Source organism: Chelonoidis abingdonii, chromosome 13 (assembly GCF_003597395.2).
Source record: "Chelonoidis abingdonii isolate Lonesome George chromosome 13, CheloAbing_2.0, whole genome shotgun sequence".
Lineage (NCBI taxonomy): Eukaryota > Metazoa > Chordata > Testudines > Testudinidae > Chelonoidis > Chelonoidis abingdonii.
In genome coordinates this window covers 31,819,939-31,838,290 of record NC_133781.1, presented here as the reverse complement: position 1 = coordinate 31,838,290, position 18,352 = coordinate 31,819,939, and the positions used below count along the sequence as shown (strand labels likewise).

The following is an 18,352-nucleotide window of genomic DNA, read 5'->3' as shown; positions in this document are numbered from 1 at the left end:
CCAGCGATGGGAGGGGCACAGGCAGTTGGGGATGGGGGGGTTTGCCCTGAGCCTCCCAGCCCCATCCCACCGAACCCAGCTGTACCCAGGACATGGGTGCTGGCAGTAAGGGGGGCGTGGGGGAGGCTCTGGCCTAGCTCCTGGCCAAGGCAAGCTTGGGGCTCCCTCTTCTCCAGGCTGTGCGGGGGCACGGCAACAGCAGGGGGCTGCCCACAGTAAGTCATTTACTGCCAAGCCTCCCAGAGTCCTCCCCCAGCATTCAGCACCTGCCCTGCAAGGCAGCTGCTGCCCGCACGCCTTGAGCCAGCGCAGGACTGGAGAGCGGCAAGGCACAAGCATGGGGCTGCTGCTCTGGCTTCCCAGCCAGCCCTGCTGCTGCAGGGACAGCACATGCTGCTCTTGTGACCTGACTTCAAACTACAATCCTAGTCCCCCAGCAGGGTGGCTCCTGCTGCCCACAGCTGGTAGGGCCGGAGAGCTCCAGGGACTGGCCTTTGGTCCCCTTTGATCCCTCCCTGGCCCTGAGAGACTCTGCCCCGCAGCCTGTGTGCTAGAGCCAGACTCTGCAGCCAGCGTGGATCCCGTCTGCTGGAAGCCTTGCAGACCTGCAGCCTCTGATTTCACAACTTCCCTGGCAGGCAGGCAAGAGAACTCCGGCCAGAAAGGCAGGCGGAGGGGGATGCCGCGGCTACGAGCCTACCCTGCCCCCCCCCCCCCCCCCAACTCCGCCACTACCAGCAGGCCAAGCTCCCCCAGCCATGTCCCATCTCCAATCCCAAGCCCCTAAACAACAGGCCAGGGGACACCACTTCCCTGGACAGCCCCTGCGGGGACCTGAAGCAGGCTTGCTCCACAGGCAGATGGGCGCATGATAGCTGTGCACAGTGGAGCACTACCATGCATGTGACCCCAGCCCCACCCAGGTCAAACAGGGAGAGCAGCCGGGGCCTGCTCCAAGTACCAGGCAGATGAGAGACCACACTTCCAGATCCAATGCATAACCTTGGGAACTCCCTGCCACTGGAGAGCTTGCACCTTCCTCTGGAGTGGCTGCTTCTAGCTGCTCTCAGCCACTGACCTATACACAGCCCTAAGCGATCCTTTCAGCCGGCAGGGCCCCCACTCAGCCCAACCCAACCAGGGGTTTCTGAAAGTGCAAGCCAGCACACTCTGCACATGGTTATCGCTGGGTTGGCCAGGCCCCGCATCGCCAGCAGATGGATGCTGCCACCTACTGACGCAAGCTGGTTTTCCAGCACAGCAGGATGTCAGCCCCAGAGACCCCCGGGAACCCACTCTGGCTTCAGATCTGGCATCCCACTGTCAAACCAGCCCCCACTGGTGCCCCAGGGAAGGGACTCGACCATCTGTCCTGCTCCAAGCTTGCTGGGAATGGGGCCTCAGGAGAGCAGAGGGCCGGCCCACCACCCCTGCAGCGGAGCCCCACGGAGAGGAGAGAAGCTGCAGGACCTAGAGCAGGAGCAGTCAACAGGCAGAGCACAGGCCACAGCTGGACCACCTGACGCTTTTGAACGGACGGCAAAACTCTGTTTATTCCCTTGTTAGTGCTAGTGTGGTGTGAAAAATCTCTCACATCTGGACCTTGACAAAAAATAATTGACTACCCTGACCTAGAGCCTCTGCAGCCCTCCCCAGGGAACAGAGCCAAGGCCTGAGTCAGATCAGCCCAGCCTGCCACAGGGAAGGGAAGCCGGTCTCTGCTAGAACAGGCCAGGCGCTTTCCCTACCCCCCAGTCAGGGCCTGAGCACCCCTGGGCACGGGACAAGGGAAGGGGCAGCAGCTCTCCCGCCCCTGGGACAGAGCACCCACAGCTGCTGCTAGGTCTCCTGATCGAGTGCTAGCCTGCCTGTCTCTGGGACTGCTCACAGGGGTGTGGGACGCTCGCCTGGTGCCAGTGGGAACCCTGCGTGTGCTGGGCTGAAAGATTCCCCTTTCCCTGCACTGTACCCCTGAGGTGTGTGAAGGGGCTCGCCAGGCCCTAGCCCCCAGAACAGGCTATTGGGGCTCCAGCCAGGGAAAGGCTGCCTACAGAACGGACCTGCTGTCCGGGTGGAGGAACCCTGCTGGAGACATGCCAGAGAGCCCATTCCAGCAATACTGCCAGGACCGATTCATAAAGCAACATCGGCCCAGCTGCCGCCCAGCCAGGGCCTCACCAGGACAGGGTAGGACTCAGGAAGAGACAATCCCATTCTGCCAGGCGTTCCAGGGGCCAGGTCGCACTGTGCTGCTGGCTGGAAAGCTGCATGCCTCAGTGGTTGAGATGTCCCATTTCACTGCCCCCCTATCCAGCGCTGGAGGACGCTCTGCCCACAGAGCTGGAGGGCAACACGCTCACCCCAGAACAGTCTGGTTTATTAGACGGATGCAGAAGCCAAGCAGCACATGTAAGTCACTAATCAGGTGCAAATGCTGCATCCGTCAGCCAGCAGGGCACAGACCAGGCAGGGGCCTGGGCCAGAGCTTGTGTGGATTCCTGTCTGACTTGGCCTGTTTTGAGTGCGTGCAGCGCAGGCAGGCCTTGGTGAGGGACCCCTGCCACAGGCATAAGGGGCCAGGGCAGAGGGACTCCTGACCTGTGGGGCCGATGCAGGGACAAGGCTCCATTCAAAGTCACTTAGCCATTTCCCTACCCTGCCCAGGCAGAGAGTGGGGCCGGGCCCTCCCCAGGGGCACAATAGAGGCCAGGACCCCAAAGAAATCTGAAGAGAAAAGGGCCTTTGCACAGGCCCCGCAAGGCCGGAGTACCTAGGGACAGCCCCTTGGGCCAGAGGGGAGGCATGGGGAGGAAGCAGCTTGTGTCAGGAGGACCAGGCCACTGTCCCAGCCCCTTCCCAGGGCAAAGCAGCAGGGAGATGAGAGTGGCAGCAGGCCAAGGGCAGGGCCAGGTGCTGGCCTGCTCCCATTCCCTGGAAAGCTGCAAGTCGGAGCCCTAACCCGCCGAGCTCGGTGCCTGCCTCAGCCAGCGGGGAGGGAGATGCCAGGTAAGCCGGGAACAATGGCCAGGCGGATTCAGAGGGGATGCCTGGCCACTGGCTATAAGGGAAGGAACTGGACTCCCCAGCAGGGATCCCCACTTCTCCAGCATGGCAGTTCCCAGCACAGAGCAGAGTGAAACCCTCGCACAGAGTTCGGGGGTGTTTCACTTTGGTTAATTTAATCTGTTAAACGGCCTGGGCTGTAGCATGGCTCTCTTCTGAACCAGCCAGGCCCTGCGCATCTGTCCCAGCTGCTCCAGGCTCTTTCCAGGCCGTGCTGCAGCCACACAGGCAAAGGAGCAGCACCTGGGGGCTGGCTGCTACACACCAACCTACTGGGCACGGCCCTGTCGGCATGAGCTGCTCCAACTCTGCTGTGCACCGCAAAGGCTCTTTGTGCTGGGGGGAAACTCCAGGATAAAGCAGCAGCAGGAGCATCAGGCTACAGTGCAGGGCCCTGCCTGTGGGAGGGGAAATCACAGGCCAGTCTCAGAGATGCTGAGCAATTCCATTGCCCTGGCTAGGCAGGAAGGAAACACTCTCTGAGCAGCTGCCTCACAGCTTCGCTAAGGCCCCTGGAGACCTCCACTGTCAGCACCCAGTGGTCTGCAAGGCAGCCTGGGAAGGGCCATGGGGTGCAGGACAAGGGCTTGCAGCTCTGCAGAGGAGCAGTGATGGCCTTTCACCACCAGGTGCCAGGGCCCAGACATTCAAGCCGCATGTGCATGTGCTGCAGCAACTCACCAACATGGTAACTGCAGAAGCCTGGGACCCAGCCCTGGAGCCAACTCCCACGGGGATCCAGGCCATCTGCCCTGCCCAGCTCAGGAGCGGCACGCCCCCCACGGCGACTAAGCTCAGGCAAAGCCCCGCGCACCCAACCCCGCGGCGTCCCCACCAGGACAGAGTCCCTGTTAAATAAACTCAATCCCTTCGTATTTCATGGCCCCGATCCTGGTCTCCGGCAGCAGAAAGCGCCCGTCCAACGTGAAGGCCATGATGTAGGTGGCTATCTTGCCATTGTCCTCCTCTGATTTCAGGGCCACGATGAGCTGGTCGTCAGTGTCGGGGATGAATTTGAAGGAGGAGAAGCCGTGGGTTGGGACCGCGGCCCCCACGTGGCTGACGGCGATGTTGCCGAAGTCCTGTGTGGCCCGCAGCAGCAGGTTGGTGCCCCGGTGCTCATCGGCCTTCTCATCGTAGCGCTCCTGGCTAGCCCGGCGTGGCAGGAAGAACCAGCGCTGCAGCGTCTCTCTCCAGGCGGCGGACTCATGGATCAGGTAACCTGGGGAGGGCAGGGCCGAGTGAGAGCGACTCCTGGGCAGGCAGAGCACAGGCCTGGGAGCGAGGAGCTGCCACTGCTATCTGGATGTGACAAATACCCTGGGCCACGCCCACCTCTCCTGGGGCAGGGGAGTGGGTGCCAGCAGACCCCCTCCTCGCTGGGATTTCCGCTATGCTGCATGGATGGTGCAGAGCCGGCAGCTAGCAAATCTGGACAGAGCGGGAGGCCAGCCAGGCTGAAGTTGCCTGCCCCTGAGGAGCAGATTCCCCCTCCCAGCCCCCCTAACACAGAGGGCAGCACACATCACGGCCTTGCCTTCAACAGCTCCGTGGGGTACAGACTGCCAGCGTGCCCAGGGACGGCACCCTGCTGGACACGGCTCTGCATCACTGCGGGCACAAGACTGGTCACAGCACGATGGGCAGGAGAGGCCCATCCCCTGGCACCCAGCCCCACCCACATCTGCTCCGCGTGGGGGGGGAAGGGGAGGTTCAAACCTCCAGTTCCTTTAGCACTCGCATTGCCCCCCCCCGCAGCCTGGAGGGTACAGAATCAGGAATTCCTTCCAGGCCCTCCCTGCAGGCGCAGATGGGACTGCCCAGGGCTGCGGGCAGCTGGTAGGCAAGCCCCCACTCTTACCTGGGGGGCTGATGCCAGCCGCTGCCCTCAGGGCCTTGTAGTTGGAAACCCAGTTCTCATGGCCCACGTCCCCCTTGGAGCCGACCACCTTCACCCACTCGGGGTTCTCATTCATCACCTCTCCGGTGGTCGTGGTCCACTCCTTCCCCAGGCCGCCCACGTACAGGTGTTCATCCTTCACTGCCAGCCACTCTGCTTTAAAGCCTAGGCAGAAAGACCCAGTGTTAGCTTGCACAGGAGGCCTCAGCCTTGCAGTGAGGGGGAAGTGGGGGATGCACCCACAGGGGACAGGGCCTCAAGCAGGGGCAGACAGGCGCAGCAGGGTAGGTTCCCCAGCAGTCAGGAAAGCCTCTCCCAGCTGCTCCTTGGGGGGGATTCCCATAGCCATGATCCAGACGCCCAGCAGGGCATGAAGGGATGCGTTGGGCTACTGGTCACCCTGCAGCTTTGCTCTGGCTGCAGTTTGCCCTGGATCCGGGCTGCGGCAGGGAAGATGAGGGGAGAGGCAGAGCTTACCTTTACCCACGGTGCCATCCCCATCCGATAGGATCACCCAGGGCACCACCGTGGTACCCTCGATCAGGTAGATCACTCCCGTCCGGTCGTCCACTGCATACAGCTTCCCGTTGAAGACGACCAGTTCCGAGAGCTCCATGCCTCTCCCCTTTTCAGCCAAATGCGACTCCAGCAGATTGTCGGCCCGGTCCCACTCCACCGTCACTCTGTCCCCGCTGGCCGACAGGGTCAGGTAGCCCTTCTTCAGGTAACTGAACCAGGTGTGCTCCTGCGGGCCCTTGGAGCCGGTGTCCAGGTCGGCAATAACCCCAATCCTGTAGCGCACCCCTTCCGAGTTCCTCTGGGGCGGGGACAGCGGGTAAGTGTCATTGTACCTGTCCCCGGGCAGCAGGCTGAGCCGCCAGTTGTGGACGTTGGCTGGGGCTGGCCTCCCCGTGGCCGAGCGGTGAAAGCAGACCAGGAGCAGCACCAAGGCGACGCTGAGCGAGGACACCAGGATGGCCTTCCAGCGCAGTCGGAAGCGGGGGTCAGCAGCCTTAGTCATGGAAGCTAGGACAGGAAGGCCACCGACGCTGATCCGGAGGGGGTTCATAGACTCACTCCATTCCAGGCGCTGGCTGGGCAGGACGGGCATCAGCCTGGGGGACAGCAGAACCTGGCACCGAGCAAGAGAAGTGACAGGGTGACAAAGGGCCAGAGCTGGGCTCTCGCATCACGCCCTTGGGTGGGGCTGTGCTCCTGTCCCAGGGAAGGTAGCAAGATCCTGGGCTCTGCCCTGCCACCGACAGCACCCATGGGGTGGGCCTGTCTGCTGACATCCCTGCCCCCGGCACGCGCTCATCACAGCCTCAGGACAATGGGAGCTGCTGGTGCGCCCTTCTCTGCAGGCAGATCTGGGTTCAACCGACAGGTAAGCGGGAAGCCCCCAAGAGGGCCCAGAAGATGGGGTGCCCCATCTGGGGAATTCCTGTAGCTCGCTGAGGGGGAGGCGGGGCCAAGACTGGCTGGGAATGAGCATCATCTCCCCCGCACCCCCCGCCGCTGGGAGGGATGGAAAGCACGGGAGCATCCTGAACAAAGAAGAATCAACCCTGCGCCTCTGCGCGGGACAGCTAGGGCCCTACCAGGCCCTCAGGGCCCCTGCCAACGGATCGCCCCAACTGTAACAGGCATGGCCTCCCTGGCCATGGGCACTGCCCTGCGGATTGCAAACACCAAGCCCAGGAGCTCTGCAGGAAAGCGTGACCCCCAGAGAGGCGAGATCCCCAATGCACCGCAGCCCATGATGGGGAGACGCCCAGTGAAGCTGTCACGGAGTGTGGGGGAGTCCAGTCCTGCACCCCTCTTCCTGGGACTCTCAGTGACTCTCTGCCAGCCAGTAAAACAGAAGGTTTATTGGACAACAGGAATGCAGGTTACAGCAGAGCTTGGAGGCACAACCAGGACCCCTCAACCAAGTCCTTCTGGGGGTTCAGGACGCTTAGCCCCCAGCTTGGGATTCCCTGAATTCCAACCACCCAGCTCAAAACCGAAACTGAACTAAGGTAATAGGTAATAAGATACCAATCTCCTAAAACTGGAAGGGACCTTGAAAGGTCATTGAGTCCAGTCCTCTGCCTTCACTAGCAGGACCAATTTTTGCCCCAGATCCCTAAGTGGCCCCCTCAAGCACTGAACTCACAACCCTGGGTTTAGCAGGCCATTGCTCAAACCACTGAGCTATCCCTCCCCCTCCCTTCAGCTGGCCCCTTCCTTTGTCCACCTTCCTGGGCAAAGGTGCTGACACCCCTCCCCCTCATCTGGCTCAGGTTACAGGCTTAGATTCTGTCTCTCACCTAAAGTCCTCCTCGGCTCTCCCATCCCCGACACAGACAGTCCCTACCGCATCACATCTCTCCCCCCTTTGAGACTGAACTGAGCGGGGTCACTCTGCCCAGTGACCTGGGGAAGTTCAGGGCCCCCTCTCCTGGACAACGCGTCCGCTATCAGGTTGGCACTTCCCTTCACATGGACCACGTCCATGTCATAGTCCTGCAGGAGCAGGCTCCACCTCAGGAGCTTGGCGTTGGCTCCTTTCATCTGGTGCAGCCAGGTCAGGGAGAGTGGTCGGTGTACACGGTGAAGTGTGTCGCCCAAGAGATATGGCTCTAGCTTCTTAAGGGCCCACACCATGGCCAGGCATTCCTTCTCGATGGCCGCGTAGTTTGCTCCCGGGGTAGCAGCTTCTTGCTCAGGTACACGATGGGGTGTCTCTCCCCTTTTCATCCTCCTGCATTAACACCGCCCCCAGTCCCGTGTCTGAGGCGTCGGTGAACACCATAAAGGGTTTGTCAAAATCTGGGTTCGCCAGAACTGGGCCACTGACCAGAGCCTCCTTCAGCGCCCGGAAAGCCTCCTGGCACTGCTCGTCCAGATCACCTTGTCTGGCTTCCCCTTTTTGCACAGTTCAGTGATGGGGCCGGCTACGGCGCTACAGTGGGGCACGAACTTCGATAGTACCCCGCCATCCCAATAAAGGCCTGGACCTGCTTCTTGGTTTGGGGAGCAGGCCAGTCTCTGATCACCTCCACCTTGGTGCAATGGTTCTGGCTTCAGGCAGCCGCTCCCCACCCGATGGCCCAGGTAAGATACTTCAGCCATCCCCACCTTGCACTTCTCAGCCTTTACGGTTAACCCAGCCTCCCGGATTCGGTCCAGGACTTGTTTAACCTGGGACACGTGGTCCTCCCAGGTCTGGCTGAAGACGCAGATGTCGTCAATATATCGCCACGGCAAAACTCTCCATCCCCCTCAGTAGCTGATCCACCAGGCGCTGGAAGGTGGCCGGCGCTCCCTTGAGGCCAAAGGGCAGGGTCAGAAACTCGAGAGCCCCAGAGGGTGATAAAGGCCGATTTCAGCCTGGCATCTGCGTCCAGCCCGCACTTGCCAGTCGCCCTGTAAGATCCATGGTGGTGAGGTACCGAGCACCTCCCAGCTTGTCTAGGAGCTCGTCAGGCCTGGGCATGGGGTAGGCATCAGATACGGTGATGGCATTGAGCTTTCGATAGTCCACACAGAACGGATTGACCCATCCTTCTTGGGACCAGCAGCACACTGGCGAGGCCCAAGGGCTGGAAGACTGCTGGTCATCACCCCCAAGCCAGCATGTCCCTGACTCTTCTTTCCAGATCCTGGGCAGTTTTACCAGTGACCCGAAAAGGGGAGCATCTTATATAGGGGATGTGACCCGGTCTCCACCCTGTGGACAGTCAAATTAGTGCGTCCAGGCTGGTTGGAAAACAGCTGTCGGTGTACAGATGCAGCACCCCTCTGATCTCAGCGTGCTGGGCCAGGGTCAGCTGATCAGAGAGGGGAATCGCTCCAGGGGGGAACCAGCTTTCCCAGGGAATAGATCCACTAAGGGTCATCTCCCTGCCCCTCCCAGTGTCCACACACGGCCAACACCACATTTGCCCCTGTCATAGTATGGTTTCATCATGTTCACATGGTACACCCGCCGGTGATGTGCCCGGTTTGACAGCTCCACCACATAGTTTACCTCATTCAGTTGCTTGATAACCTTGAAGGGTCCTTCCCAGGCGGCCTGGAGTTTGTTTTTCCTCACGGGGATGAGAACCATCACCTGATCCCCTCGGTGGCAAAGGCACGGCCCGGCCGTGCGGTCATACCAGACCTTCTGCTTCCTCTGGGCTCGGGCCAGATTCTCCCTGGCCAGGCCCATGAGCTCGGCCAGTCTTTCCGGAAGGTCAGGACATACTCCACCACTGATGACTCCCTCGGGAGTGGCCTTCCCTCTCCCATTCGTCTCCTCATTAGGTCCAGGGGCCCCTTACTCCGCCTTCCATACAACAGTTCGAAAGGCGAAAACCTGGTAGATTCCTGGGGTACCTCCCTGTAACGCGAACAGCAGGTGAGGTAAGTATTTGTCCCAATCCTGCGGGTCTGGTTCTGTAAAAATGTTTTTAGCATCATCTTCAGCGTCCCGTTGAACCTTTCCACCAGCCCGTTGGATGGGGGTGATACGCTGAGGCCCAGTTGTGCTGCACCACATTTCTGCCATAAGGACCGGAGCAGGTCCGACATGAAGTTGGACCCCTGATCCGTTAAGACCTCCTTGGGAACCCCACCCGGCTGAAAATTGTCAGCAGCGCATCTGCCACTGTGTCTGCTTCGATAGAGGACAAGGCCACCGCCTCGGGGTAGCGAGTGGCAAAATCCACCACCACCAGGATGTATTTTTTCCCTGACCGGGTCATCTTGCTGAGAGGTCCCACTATGTCCATGGCCACCTTCTGGAAAGGTTCTTCTATGATGGGTAAAGGCCTCAAGGCTGCTTTCCCCTTGTCCAGGCCTTCCCCACCCTCTGGCAGGGGTCACAGGATTGGCAGTACTTGTCGGACATGGGTAAAGACCCCAGGCCAGTAAAAAGTTCTGTTAGAGCAGCCTCTGCCTGGTGCGCCGGATTCCCTGGTGTCCTGCGAGAGGGATGTCATGGGCCAGGTACAGCAGCTTGTGGCGAAACTTCTGGGGAACCACCAGCTGCCTCCTGATCCCCCATGACTCTACTCCCTGGGGGAGCCCATTTCTCGGTACAGGAACCCCTTCTCCCACAGGGAACCTCTCCTTGCAACCTCTCCTCAGGGTCTGTTCTGCACTAAGGTCAGCCCGGTCCCTGGGCTTCCGCAAGGAGGGATCTTTCTGCAACTCCGCCTGGAACTCAGCAGCTGGACAGGGATGGGACCAGCTCTCTTCTTGCTGGCTGGGTCTGAGGCGCAAGCCTCTCTGAGCCGGTGCCCCTGGGCGCTCCCCGCCCCCCAGGTTAGGGTCCTGCACCTCGGGCCGAGTACCTTCCCCGTTGTCGGGGTGCAGTGCCCTTTGCCGACTCTGGACTACGAGTCACGACCAGGGCACTCTCTGAAGTGCTACTAGGCCAGTCCTCAGGTCCCTTCCCCATCAACACGTTCTGTGGGCAAAATGTGGGTGTACCCCCACGTCCTTGGGGCCCTCCTTGGCCTCCACTTCAGATGTACTCTGCCACGGGCCACCTTGAATGGGGTCCCGCCCACGCCCATCAGGGTCAGGTAGGTGTCGGGCACCATCCGATCTGAGCCCACCACCTCGGGCGGGCAAGCGTCACCTCTGCACCGCCGTGTCCCAGTACCCAGTTGACCTCCCTTACCCATCTCTACCTCAGGGAAACAATGCACTCTTTCCGGAGGGCAGCCCCGCGCCACCCGGTAAACTAAAACCCGGAGGCTGGAGCATCCAGCCCCCCAGGAGCTGACCTGGGACCTCTCCTCCTTCATGAGGTGGTATGTTGCCAGCCCCCTTTTTCCCTGGGAAATGTAGCCCATCTTCGATTTGGGTTTTTACCCAGTCTCACCCTCTGCGGGTTGGGTCTGCTTGGTCTGTCCCTGAGCTTGGGTGTGCACTGGGCCCGTATTATGTGCCTCGTTGGGCCACATGATAGCAGCCCATGTCTCGTGGGTCCCTGGAGTGGGTCGGAGGACCTGACACTGGATGTTCCCCTTTGGGGGGGTTCTCCATAGGCCCGCTGGGGCTAGGTCCATGATGACTCTCTCTCTGCGTTGAGGCAGGCCTGCTCCTTCGAGACTCACTCCCTCCCTGCCATCCCCTGCCCGACTGTCCACAAATTGGTCGGCAAGTTGGCCTGCGTGCTGCGGGTTCTTCCGCTTTCTGGTCCCTCACACCACAGCCTCAGGATCGGTACGGGCATCTGCTCATCACAGGTGCTCCAGTATGAACAGGGTCCAGCAAGGTCCTCTTTAGTTTGGGCCCCAGCTGTCCACTTGCGGGCCCCCCCAACCGGCTCTTCACAAACTCATCAGCCAGCCGCCTTGCATGTCACTGGTTCTCTGGGTTTTGGTCCCTCAACCACAGCCTCAGGTCGGATGGGCACCACTCATACAGTTGTTCCAGTGCCAGCAGTTTAACCAGGTCTCCCTTCATCTGGGCCCCATCTGCCCACTTGCTGGCATATCCCTCCATGCATATGGCTAGTTGCAAGTATGAGACCTCAGAGGTGTTATCCTGACCCCGGAACCTCTCCTGGTACATCTCAGGAGTCAGTCCAAACTCACGTAGTAGGGCCTGTCTGAATAGTTCGTTGTCCCCTTTTTCCATGCCTTCCAGTTGGCGGTACAATGCCACAGCTTTGGGGTCCAGTAAGGGGGTGAGAACCTGGAGCCTCTCTGCAGGATCTACCTGGTGCAGCTCGCAGGCTGTCTCAGAGGTATCCAGGAAGTCATCCATGTCCTCCCCCTCCTTACGCTGGGCCAGGACACACTTATTAAAGCTCCGTGCAGTCCTGGGCGCCCCCTCACTCACCGCAGCCGGGGGCCTGCTGCCCCTCAGCCTCACCAGTTCCAGCTCATGACGACGCAGTCTCTCTTTCTCCTCCCAGTCATGTTCCCTCTATCTCTCACGATCCTCCAGCTCTCTCAGTTTTAGCTCTTTCTCCCATTCCAGCCGTTTCCGCTCCATGGATGCCGAGCGTCGCTGGGAGGATCCCCTGCTGGCCGGGGGCATCATGGTGCCCTCGGCTTTTGCTGGGCTCCTCCCCGCCCTTCCCCTAGGCGTAGGAATGGGGCGTCTCGGGAAGCCCTCAGCTGCTGGCTGACAACTCCCAGCAGTGACAGACACTGGAGCCTGCGCTGCATCTGCCAGGCTGCTTCCCTCAGACACAGGGATCAGTTCATTCAAGCGGTCTCCCTCCTCCAGCTGGGCAATCAGCTGGTCTTTGATGAGCCTCCCTCTGCGCAGCCCCCTCTGCTTGCACAGCTCCACCAGGTCACACTTGCACTGCTTGGCGTACATCTTCCTGCTGGCCACTCACAGGCCGGGGTGCTTGCTGCTCCCCTCAGTTTCCAGGGGGACCTCTAGTGCACCAGCCCTTCTTGAAGTCAACACCTGTCTGCCAGGGTCGAGCTGCAGACTCCTCCGCCCCTGGGACCACTCGCTGCAATCCCCCAGGGGACTCTCTTACTGCAAAGTCCTTCTCACTGGGCCCACACTCCCAGGGGTTAATCACCCCTTTGTTTTACTGCTCCCCAGTCATTTACTCCAGGAAGCGCCATCCACAGGGTGCAGTATCTCGCGCCGCTGCCACCAGTTGTCACGGAGTGTGGGGAAGTCCGGCCCTGCACTCCTCTTCCTGGACCCCGCAGTGACTTTTAGCCAGCTAATAAAACAGAAGGTTTATTGGAAAACAGGAATGCAAGTTACAGCAGAACTTGGAGGCACAATCAGGACCCCTCAATCAAGTCCTTCTGGGGGTTCAGGAAGCTTAGTCCCCAGCTTGGGATTCCCTGAATTCAAACCACCCAGCCCAAAACCGAAACTGAACTAACTCCCTCCAGCCGACTCCTTCCTTTGTCCAGCTTCCTGGGCAAAGGTGCTGATCCCCTCCCCCCTGCCTGGCTCAGGTTACAGGCTTAGATCCTGTCCCTCACCTAAAGACACCCCCGGCTCTCCCATCCCCTAGACAGTCCCTACCGCATCAGAGAAGCACACACAGCCAGCCTGCAGCAGAGCCGGAACTCAGGAGTCCTCTGACTCCCAGCTACAGCCACTCCGTAACATCCCCACCTGATTTATCCACCACCTGGTGCACACCGGTGCCAACCCATCGCGAGCAAGAGCTGGGGATGACCAGCCCTGGCAGTATCCCGGCCAGGCACTAGGGGCCCCATAACCCATACCTGGCACCATGCCAACCTCACACCCATCACACACTGCCCTGCAGCCGAATCCCAGGGTCCAGTGGCACAGGAGGAAGTAGCTGCAGTGTCACCAGTTCTGCTCTGGCAACACTGCAGGTACAGAAAGCGGGGTTCCCTGGGAAGGGAGGGGTGGCAGGAGAGGGCCTGACGTCCCCTGCCCATGGCATCTGCACCAGATGAGGGAAGCAGAAGAAAGACTAGACCCCCAGACCCCACTCTCCTTGCAGCCTCCACAGCTCATCACATGGCAGAGCCCAAGCACGAGCCACTCTCCCCCGGCCCAATCCTGCACAAGCCCCACAGTAGTTTAGCAAAGCCCAGCAGGGCTGTGGTGGGGGCTGGGCCCAGCCCCCTGGCTCTGTCTAGGGTCCCAAAAGGGTTCCCACAGCTGCTGGCTCAGCTCTGACTCCCACGTTGGCAGTGAGGCAGGCAGCTGTGTCCTGGCACCCCGAGCCATGATGCTGCCTTGGACAAGAGGGTCTGAAGGGTGAATGCCAGCGACCACAGAGCTCCACACGGCATGCCCAGAAATCCCAGCTCCTCCCCCAGGCACAGCACAGCTGGGGAAGGGGGCCCCACTGCCCCAGGAGTTACAGGGATGTGGGGCAGGAAGTGGGGAAACAACGGCAGCAGCATAGGAGAGCTCCCCTCAAGGGGTGTGGGAAGCACCCAGCTGCACGCTCAGCCCTTCCCCTGAACCAGCCTCCGGGGGCTCCCAGCCCGGCAGGAGGGGAGCACAAGCCCTGGCCTAACAGTGCGGAGAAAGGCCAAGTTCTCTGGTTAAGGGCATAAATGCAAATTTGTAACAGCCGGGAACGGGCCCAGGAGCTCTGGTCACCCCTCCCCCTCCCCCTTCCAAAGTCAGGCATGGGCCCCTGGAGCCCTGGTCACCCTCCCCTCTCCACTTCCAGAGCTGGGGACAGGCCCCGGGAGCCCTGATTCCAAGTCACCTGCTCCGAGCCGTCAGATCACACATACCCCAGATGAGGACGAAGATTCCCAGGCCGCTCCGACAGCCCAGGGGATCCTGCCCCACAGCCAGCAGGAATGGCCTTTGTCTCAGGAGCCACCTGCCCTCTGGGGGGAGCAGCCGGCTGGGCTGGGTCAGGGAGCAGGCCCAGCCCCTGTGTTCTGCCGCGGCCCCACTGCTGAGCTGTGCAACAGGTGCCAGAACAAGACCTGAGCAGATCCAGGAAACGGCAGCCAGCTCAAAGGATCTAGCCCTAGCCAACCACGTCTTCTTAAAGACACAGCAGCCCTCTTCCTCCTCTACCCGGCCTAGCCAAGCCTGCTCACCCCTGTGCCTGCAGCGTGCTCTGGGCCTGGGAGGCAGCCGCCCACTGAGGCCTTGGGGAAGTCACTTTGTCTGCCTACCAGTGGGGACGGGGAGGGGGGAAGGAACTCACCAATTAATGACAGCAAAGAATCCTGTGGCACCTTATAGACTAACAGACTTTTTGGAGCATGAGCTTCCGTGCTCCGTGTGTGTGCGCGTGTGCGTCACCTATAAGGTGCCACAGGATTCTTTGCTGTTTTTACAGATCCAGACTAACACGGCTACCCCTCTGACAGTTAATGACAAGGGCAGAGCTAGGCCAGGAGAGCCCCAGCTTGACCAGCCAGACCTGCCAAACCTGCTCTGGTGCATTGGTGCCTTCACCTCCCAGCCCTTTCTTAGCTGCTCTAGGACTTCAGAGGCAGAAACAGCCTTTAGTTGGGGGTTGGGGGCCTGCAGCTCTCACAGGGACCAATGGAGGGATGGGGTGCAGCCAGCCCCTTCCCTAGCCAGCCGTGCCCCAGGGAAGGGCTATCCTGCCAAGGAGGCCGCTCCTTCAGCCGGGCCCGCTCGCAGAACTGGGCTTTAGTCACTCAGGGCCTGAGTTCGGCTTGCCCAGAAACGGGGAGACACTCTTGTAACCGAGCAGCACACTGACCCCCACACGTAGTAACAACTGCAGCCAGGGCACCCCATGGCTGGGAGCGATGGCTGAGTGCCTGCGTCCAGCACATGCCTCTGCAGACCCCAGGCCAGTGATGCCCTGTAAGGGGCAAACCTCTAGCAGGCTGGCATGAGAACCTGGCAATCAAGAAGCTCTCCGGGGAGGGGGTGGATCCAGTGTCATCCCCCAACTCACCAGCTCCCCTGGGTTAACAGCTGCTAGCTGCTCTCCTGGGAAGCTCCCCAGACAGCCTGGCTGCCTGGGGAAGGGATGCTGGCCAAGTCCCCAGAGCAGCCACGACTCCTGCGTGCCTTCAGCAGCCCGCCCAGGGTGGGAAGAGAGGCCTTGTTTGAGCCAGCCGGACGGAGGACTGGGGGAGGCATTGTCTGCTCGCTCTGGAGCACAGCGCTGCACTGGAGCTGCAGGCCTCAGGGCACAGAGCAGGGGCACAATCACAGACACTGCGGGCCCCCCATGAGACTCCTGCTGTAGATCGTGTGGGGCTGCCCAGGGATTAGGGAGCACCCACTGGGAGGAAGAGGGCGAGATTATAACACCCATGAAAGCCAGGGACAGAACCAAAGCCAGCGAGACCACAAGCCGCAGGGAGGTACAGTACCACCTCCTCAACTCTACCCGAGCACCTCCAACCTGCCCCCAGCTTCTCCCCCACATGTGCACAGCTCAGCCAGTGCCCCTTGGTCCCGACCCACAGCCTTGCCCCCCCACCCCACACAGCTCAGCCAGTGACCCTCAGTCCCGACCCACAGCCCGATATCCCAGCCCTGCTCCTCCCCGAGCTCTGCCAGTGCCCCTCAGTCCCAACCCACAGCCCCTGCCCCCCCAGCTCTGCCACTCACTCCCCCTACACAAGCTGCAAGTAGGTGCAGAGGACACGGAAGGGAGGCTCAGGCCCAGGGCAGGACTCTGCAGACAGACCCCGACTCCAGCAGCCAGCGGGTCTGGGCATTTGATGGCCAGGCCAGCGGGGGAGAACGAACATCCCTGGGGGCAATGACCCTGCACAGGCCACGGAGACCCCGGGGGCGCTCTCCACACCTCCTCCCGCGCATGGTCCGGGCCAAACAGCCCGCAGGGACCAGCTGCAAGGCCCCCCTCCCCCGAGTCTCCCAGCACCAAACACCTCACGAAAGAAACCAGAGCAAGCGTGAGACAGGGGAGGGCACAGGGCCCGGACGCCTGGGTTCCATCCCCAGCTCTGCGGGGGGGGACGGGGAAGGGGCCCAGGACGCCTGGGTTCCATCCCCAGCTCTGCGGGGGGGGGGGGAACCGGGAAGGGGCCCAGGACGCTGGTGCCATCCCCAGCTCTGCGCGGGGGGGACGGGGAAGGGGACCAGGACGCCTGGGTTCCATCCCCACGCTGCGGGGGGGGGACGGGGAAAGGGCCGCAGACGCCTGGTTCCATCCCAAGCGTGCGGGGGGTGGGGCGGGAGGGGTCCCAGGACGCCTGAATTCCATCCCCAGCGCCTGCGGGGGGGTGGGGCGGGAGGGCCCAGGACGCCTGAGGTTCCATCCCCAGCGCTGCGGGGGGTGGGCGGGAGGAGGCCCAGGACGCCTGGGTTCCATCCAGCGCGGCGGGGGAGGGCCCAGGACGCCTGGGTTCCATCCCCAGCGCTGCGGGGGAGGCCCAGGACGCCCTGGGTATCCATCCCCAGCGCTGCGGGGGGATGGGGCCCAGGGACGCCTGGGTTCCATCCCCAGTCGCTTGCAGGGTGGGCAGGGGCCCAGGACGCTTGGGTTCCAGCGCCCAGCGCTGCGGGGGAGGTGCCCAGGACGCCCTGGGTTCCATCCCCAAGCGCTGCGGGGGAGGGCCACAGGACGCCTGGTTCCAATCCCCAGCCTCGGGGGGAGGGCCAGGAAAGCCTGGGTTCCATCCCAGCGCTCGGGGAGGGGCCCAGGAAGCCTGGGTTCCACCGCCAGCGCTGCGGTGGGGAAGGGCCCAGACGCCTGGGTCCATCCCCAGCGCTGCGGGGGAGGGGCCCAAGGACGCGCCTGGGTTCCATCCCCAGCGCTGCGGGGGAGCGGCCCAGGACGCCTGGGGTTCCATCCTCCAGCGCTGCGGGGGGGGGGGAGGGGCCCAGGACGCCTGGGTTTCCATCCCCAGCGCTGCGGGGGGGGGGGGAAGGGGCCCAGGAACGCCTGGGTTCCAGGCCCCACGCTGCGGGGACGGGGGGGGCGGGAGGGGCCCAGGACGGCCTGGGTGCCATCCCCAGCGCTGCGGGGTGGGGGGGAGGGCCCAGGACGCCTGGGTTCATCCCCAGCCCGCTCGCCGGGGGGGGGGAGGGCCCAGGACGCCTGGGTGCCATCCCAAGCGCTGCCGGGGGGGGGAGGGGACCAGGACGCCTGGGTTCCATCCCCAGCGCTGCGGGGGGGGGGAGGGCCAGGACGCCTGGGTTCCCATCCCCAGCGCTGCGGGGGGGGGAGGGGCCCAGGACGCCTGCCACCCCAGCGCTGGGGGGGGGGGAGGGGCCCAGGACGCCTGGGTTTCCATCCGCCAGCGCTGCGGGGGGGGCACAGGGACGCCCTGGTTCCATCCCTCAGCTCTGCGGGGGGGCCCAGAACGCCTGGGTTCCATCCCCAAGCTCTGCGGGGGGGGGTGGGGGCCAGACGTCCTGTTCCATCCCAGCTCTGCGGGGGGGGGGAGGGGGGGGGGGGGGCCCAGGACGCTCTGGTCCATCCCCAGCTCTGGCGGGGGGGGGGGGGGCCCAGGACGCCTGGGTTCCACCCAGCTCTGCGGGGCGGGGGTGGGGGGGAGGGGCCCAGGACGCCTGGGTTCCACCCCCAGCTCTGCGGGGGGGGGGTGGGGGGGGAGGGGCCCAGGAACGCCTGGGTTCCACCCCGCAGCTCTGCGGGGGGGGGGTGGAGGGGAGGGGCCGCAGGACGCCTGGTCACCCCCCACTCTGCGGGGGGGGTGGGGGGAGGGGCCCAGGACGCCTGGGTTCCACCCCAGGCTCTGCGGGGGGGTGGAAGGGGGGGAGAGGGGCCAGGACGCCTGGTCCGCACCCCCACTCTGCGGGGGGGGTGGGGGGAAGGGGCCAGAAGCCTGGGCTTCCACCCCCAGCTATGCGGGGGGGGCGGAGGGGGAGGGGGCCCAGGACGCCGGTCCACCCCCAGGCTCTGCGGGGGGGGGGGGGGGCCCAGGAACGCCCGGGTACAACCCCCAGCTCTGCGGGGGGGGGGGGGGGGGGAGCCCAGGACGCACCTGGTTC

The 18,352-nt window shown here is 62.7% G+C and overlaps 1 protein-coding gene across 1 annotated transcript; it reads right to left on the bottom strand.

Moving 5' to 3' along the window:
• Positions 1-1,523: 1,523 nt before the first annotated feature.
• Positions 1,524-6,463, bottom strand: CANT1 (calcium activated nucleotidase 1). Its single transcript, XM_032799127.2, has 3 exons — positions 5,441-6,463; positions 4,925-5,128; positions 1,524-4,285 (listed from the first exon to the last, which is right to left on the bottom strand). Exons 1-3 carry the CDS (start codon positions 6,072-6,074, stop codon positions 3,915-3,917), a joined length of 1,209 nt encoding a protein of 402 aa, XP_032655018.1. The 5' UTR covers positions 6,075-6,463; the 3' UTR covers positions 1,524-3,914.
• Between the last annotated feature and the right edge of the window lie 11,889 nt (positions 6,464-18,352).

What these genes read in the sequence shown, in the direction of transcription:
- CANT1 (XM_032799127.2), bottom strand. Translation starts at nt 6,074, where the DNA reads ATGCCCGTCCTGCCCAGCCAGCGCCTGGAATGGAGTGAGTCTATGAAC. An exon ending in GGATGGCACCGTGGGTAAAG is followed by an intron (nt 5,129 to 5,440) that starts GTAAGCTCTGCC and finishes CTTTCTGCCTAG; the next exon opens with GCTTTAAAGCAGAGTGGCTG. An exon ending in GGCTGGCATCAGCCCCCCAG is followed by an intron (nt 4,286 to 4,924) that starts GTAAGAGTGGGG and finishes TGCCCTCCCCAG; the next exon opens with GTTACCTGATCCATGAGTCC.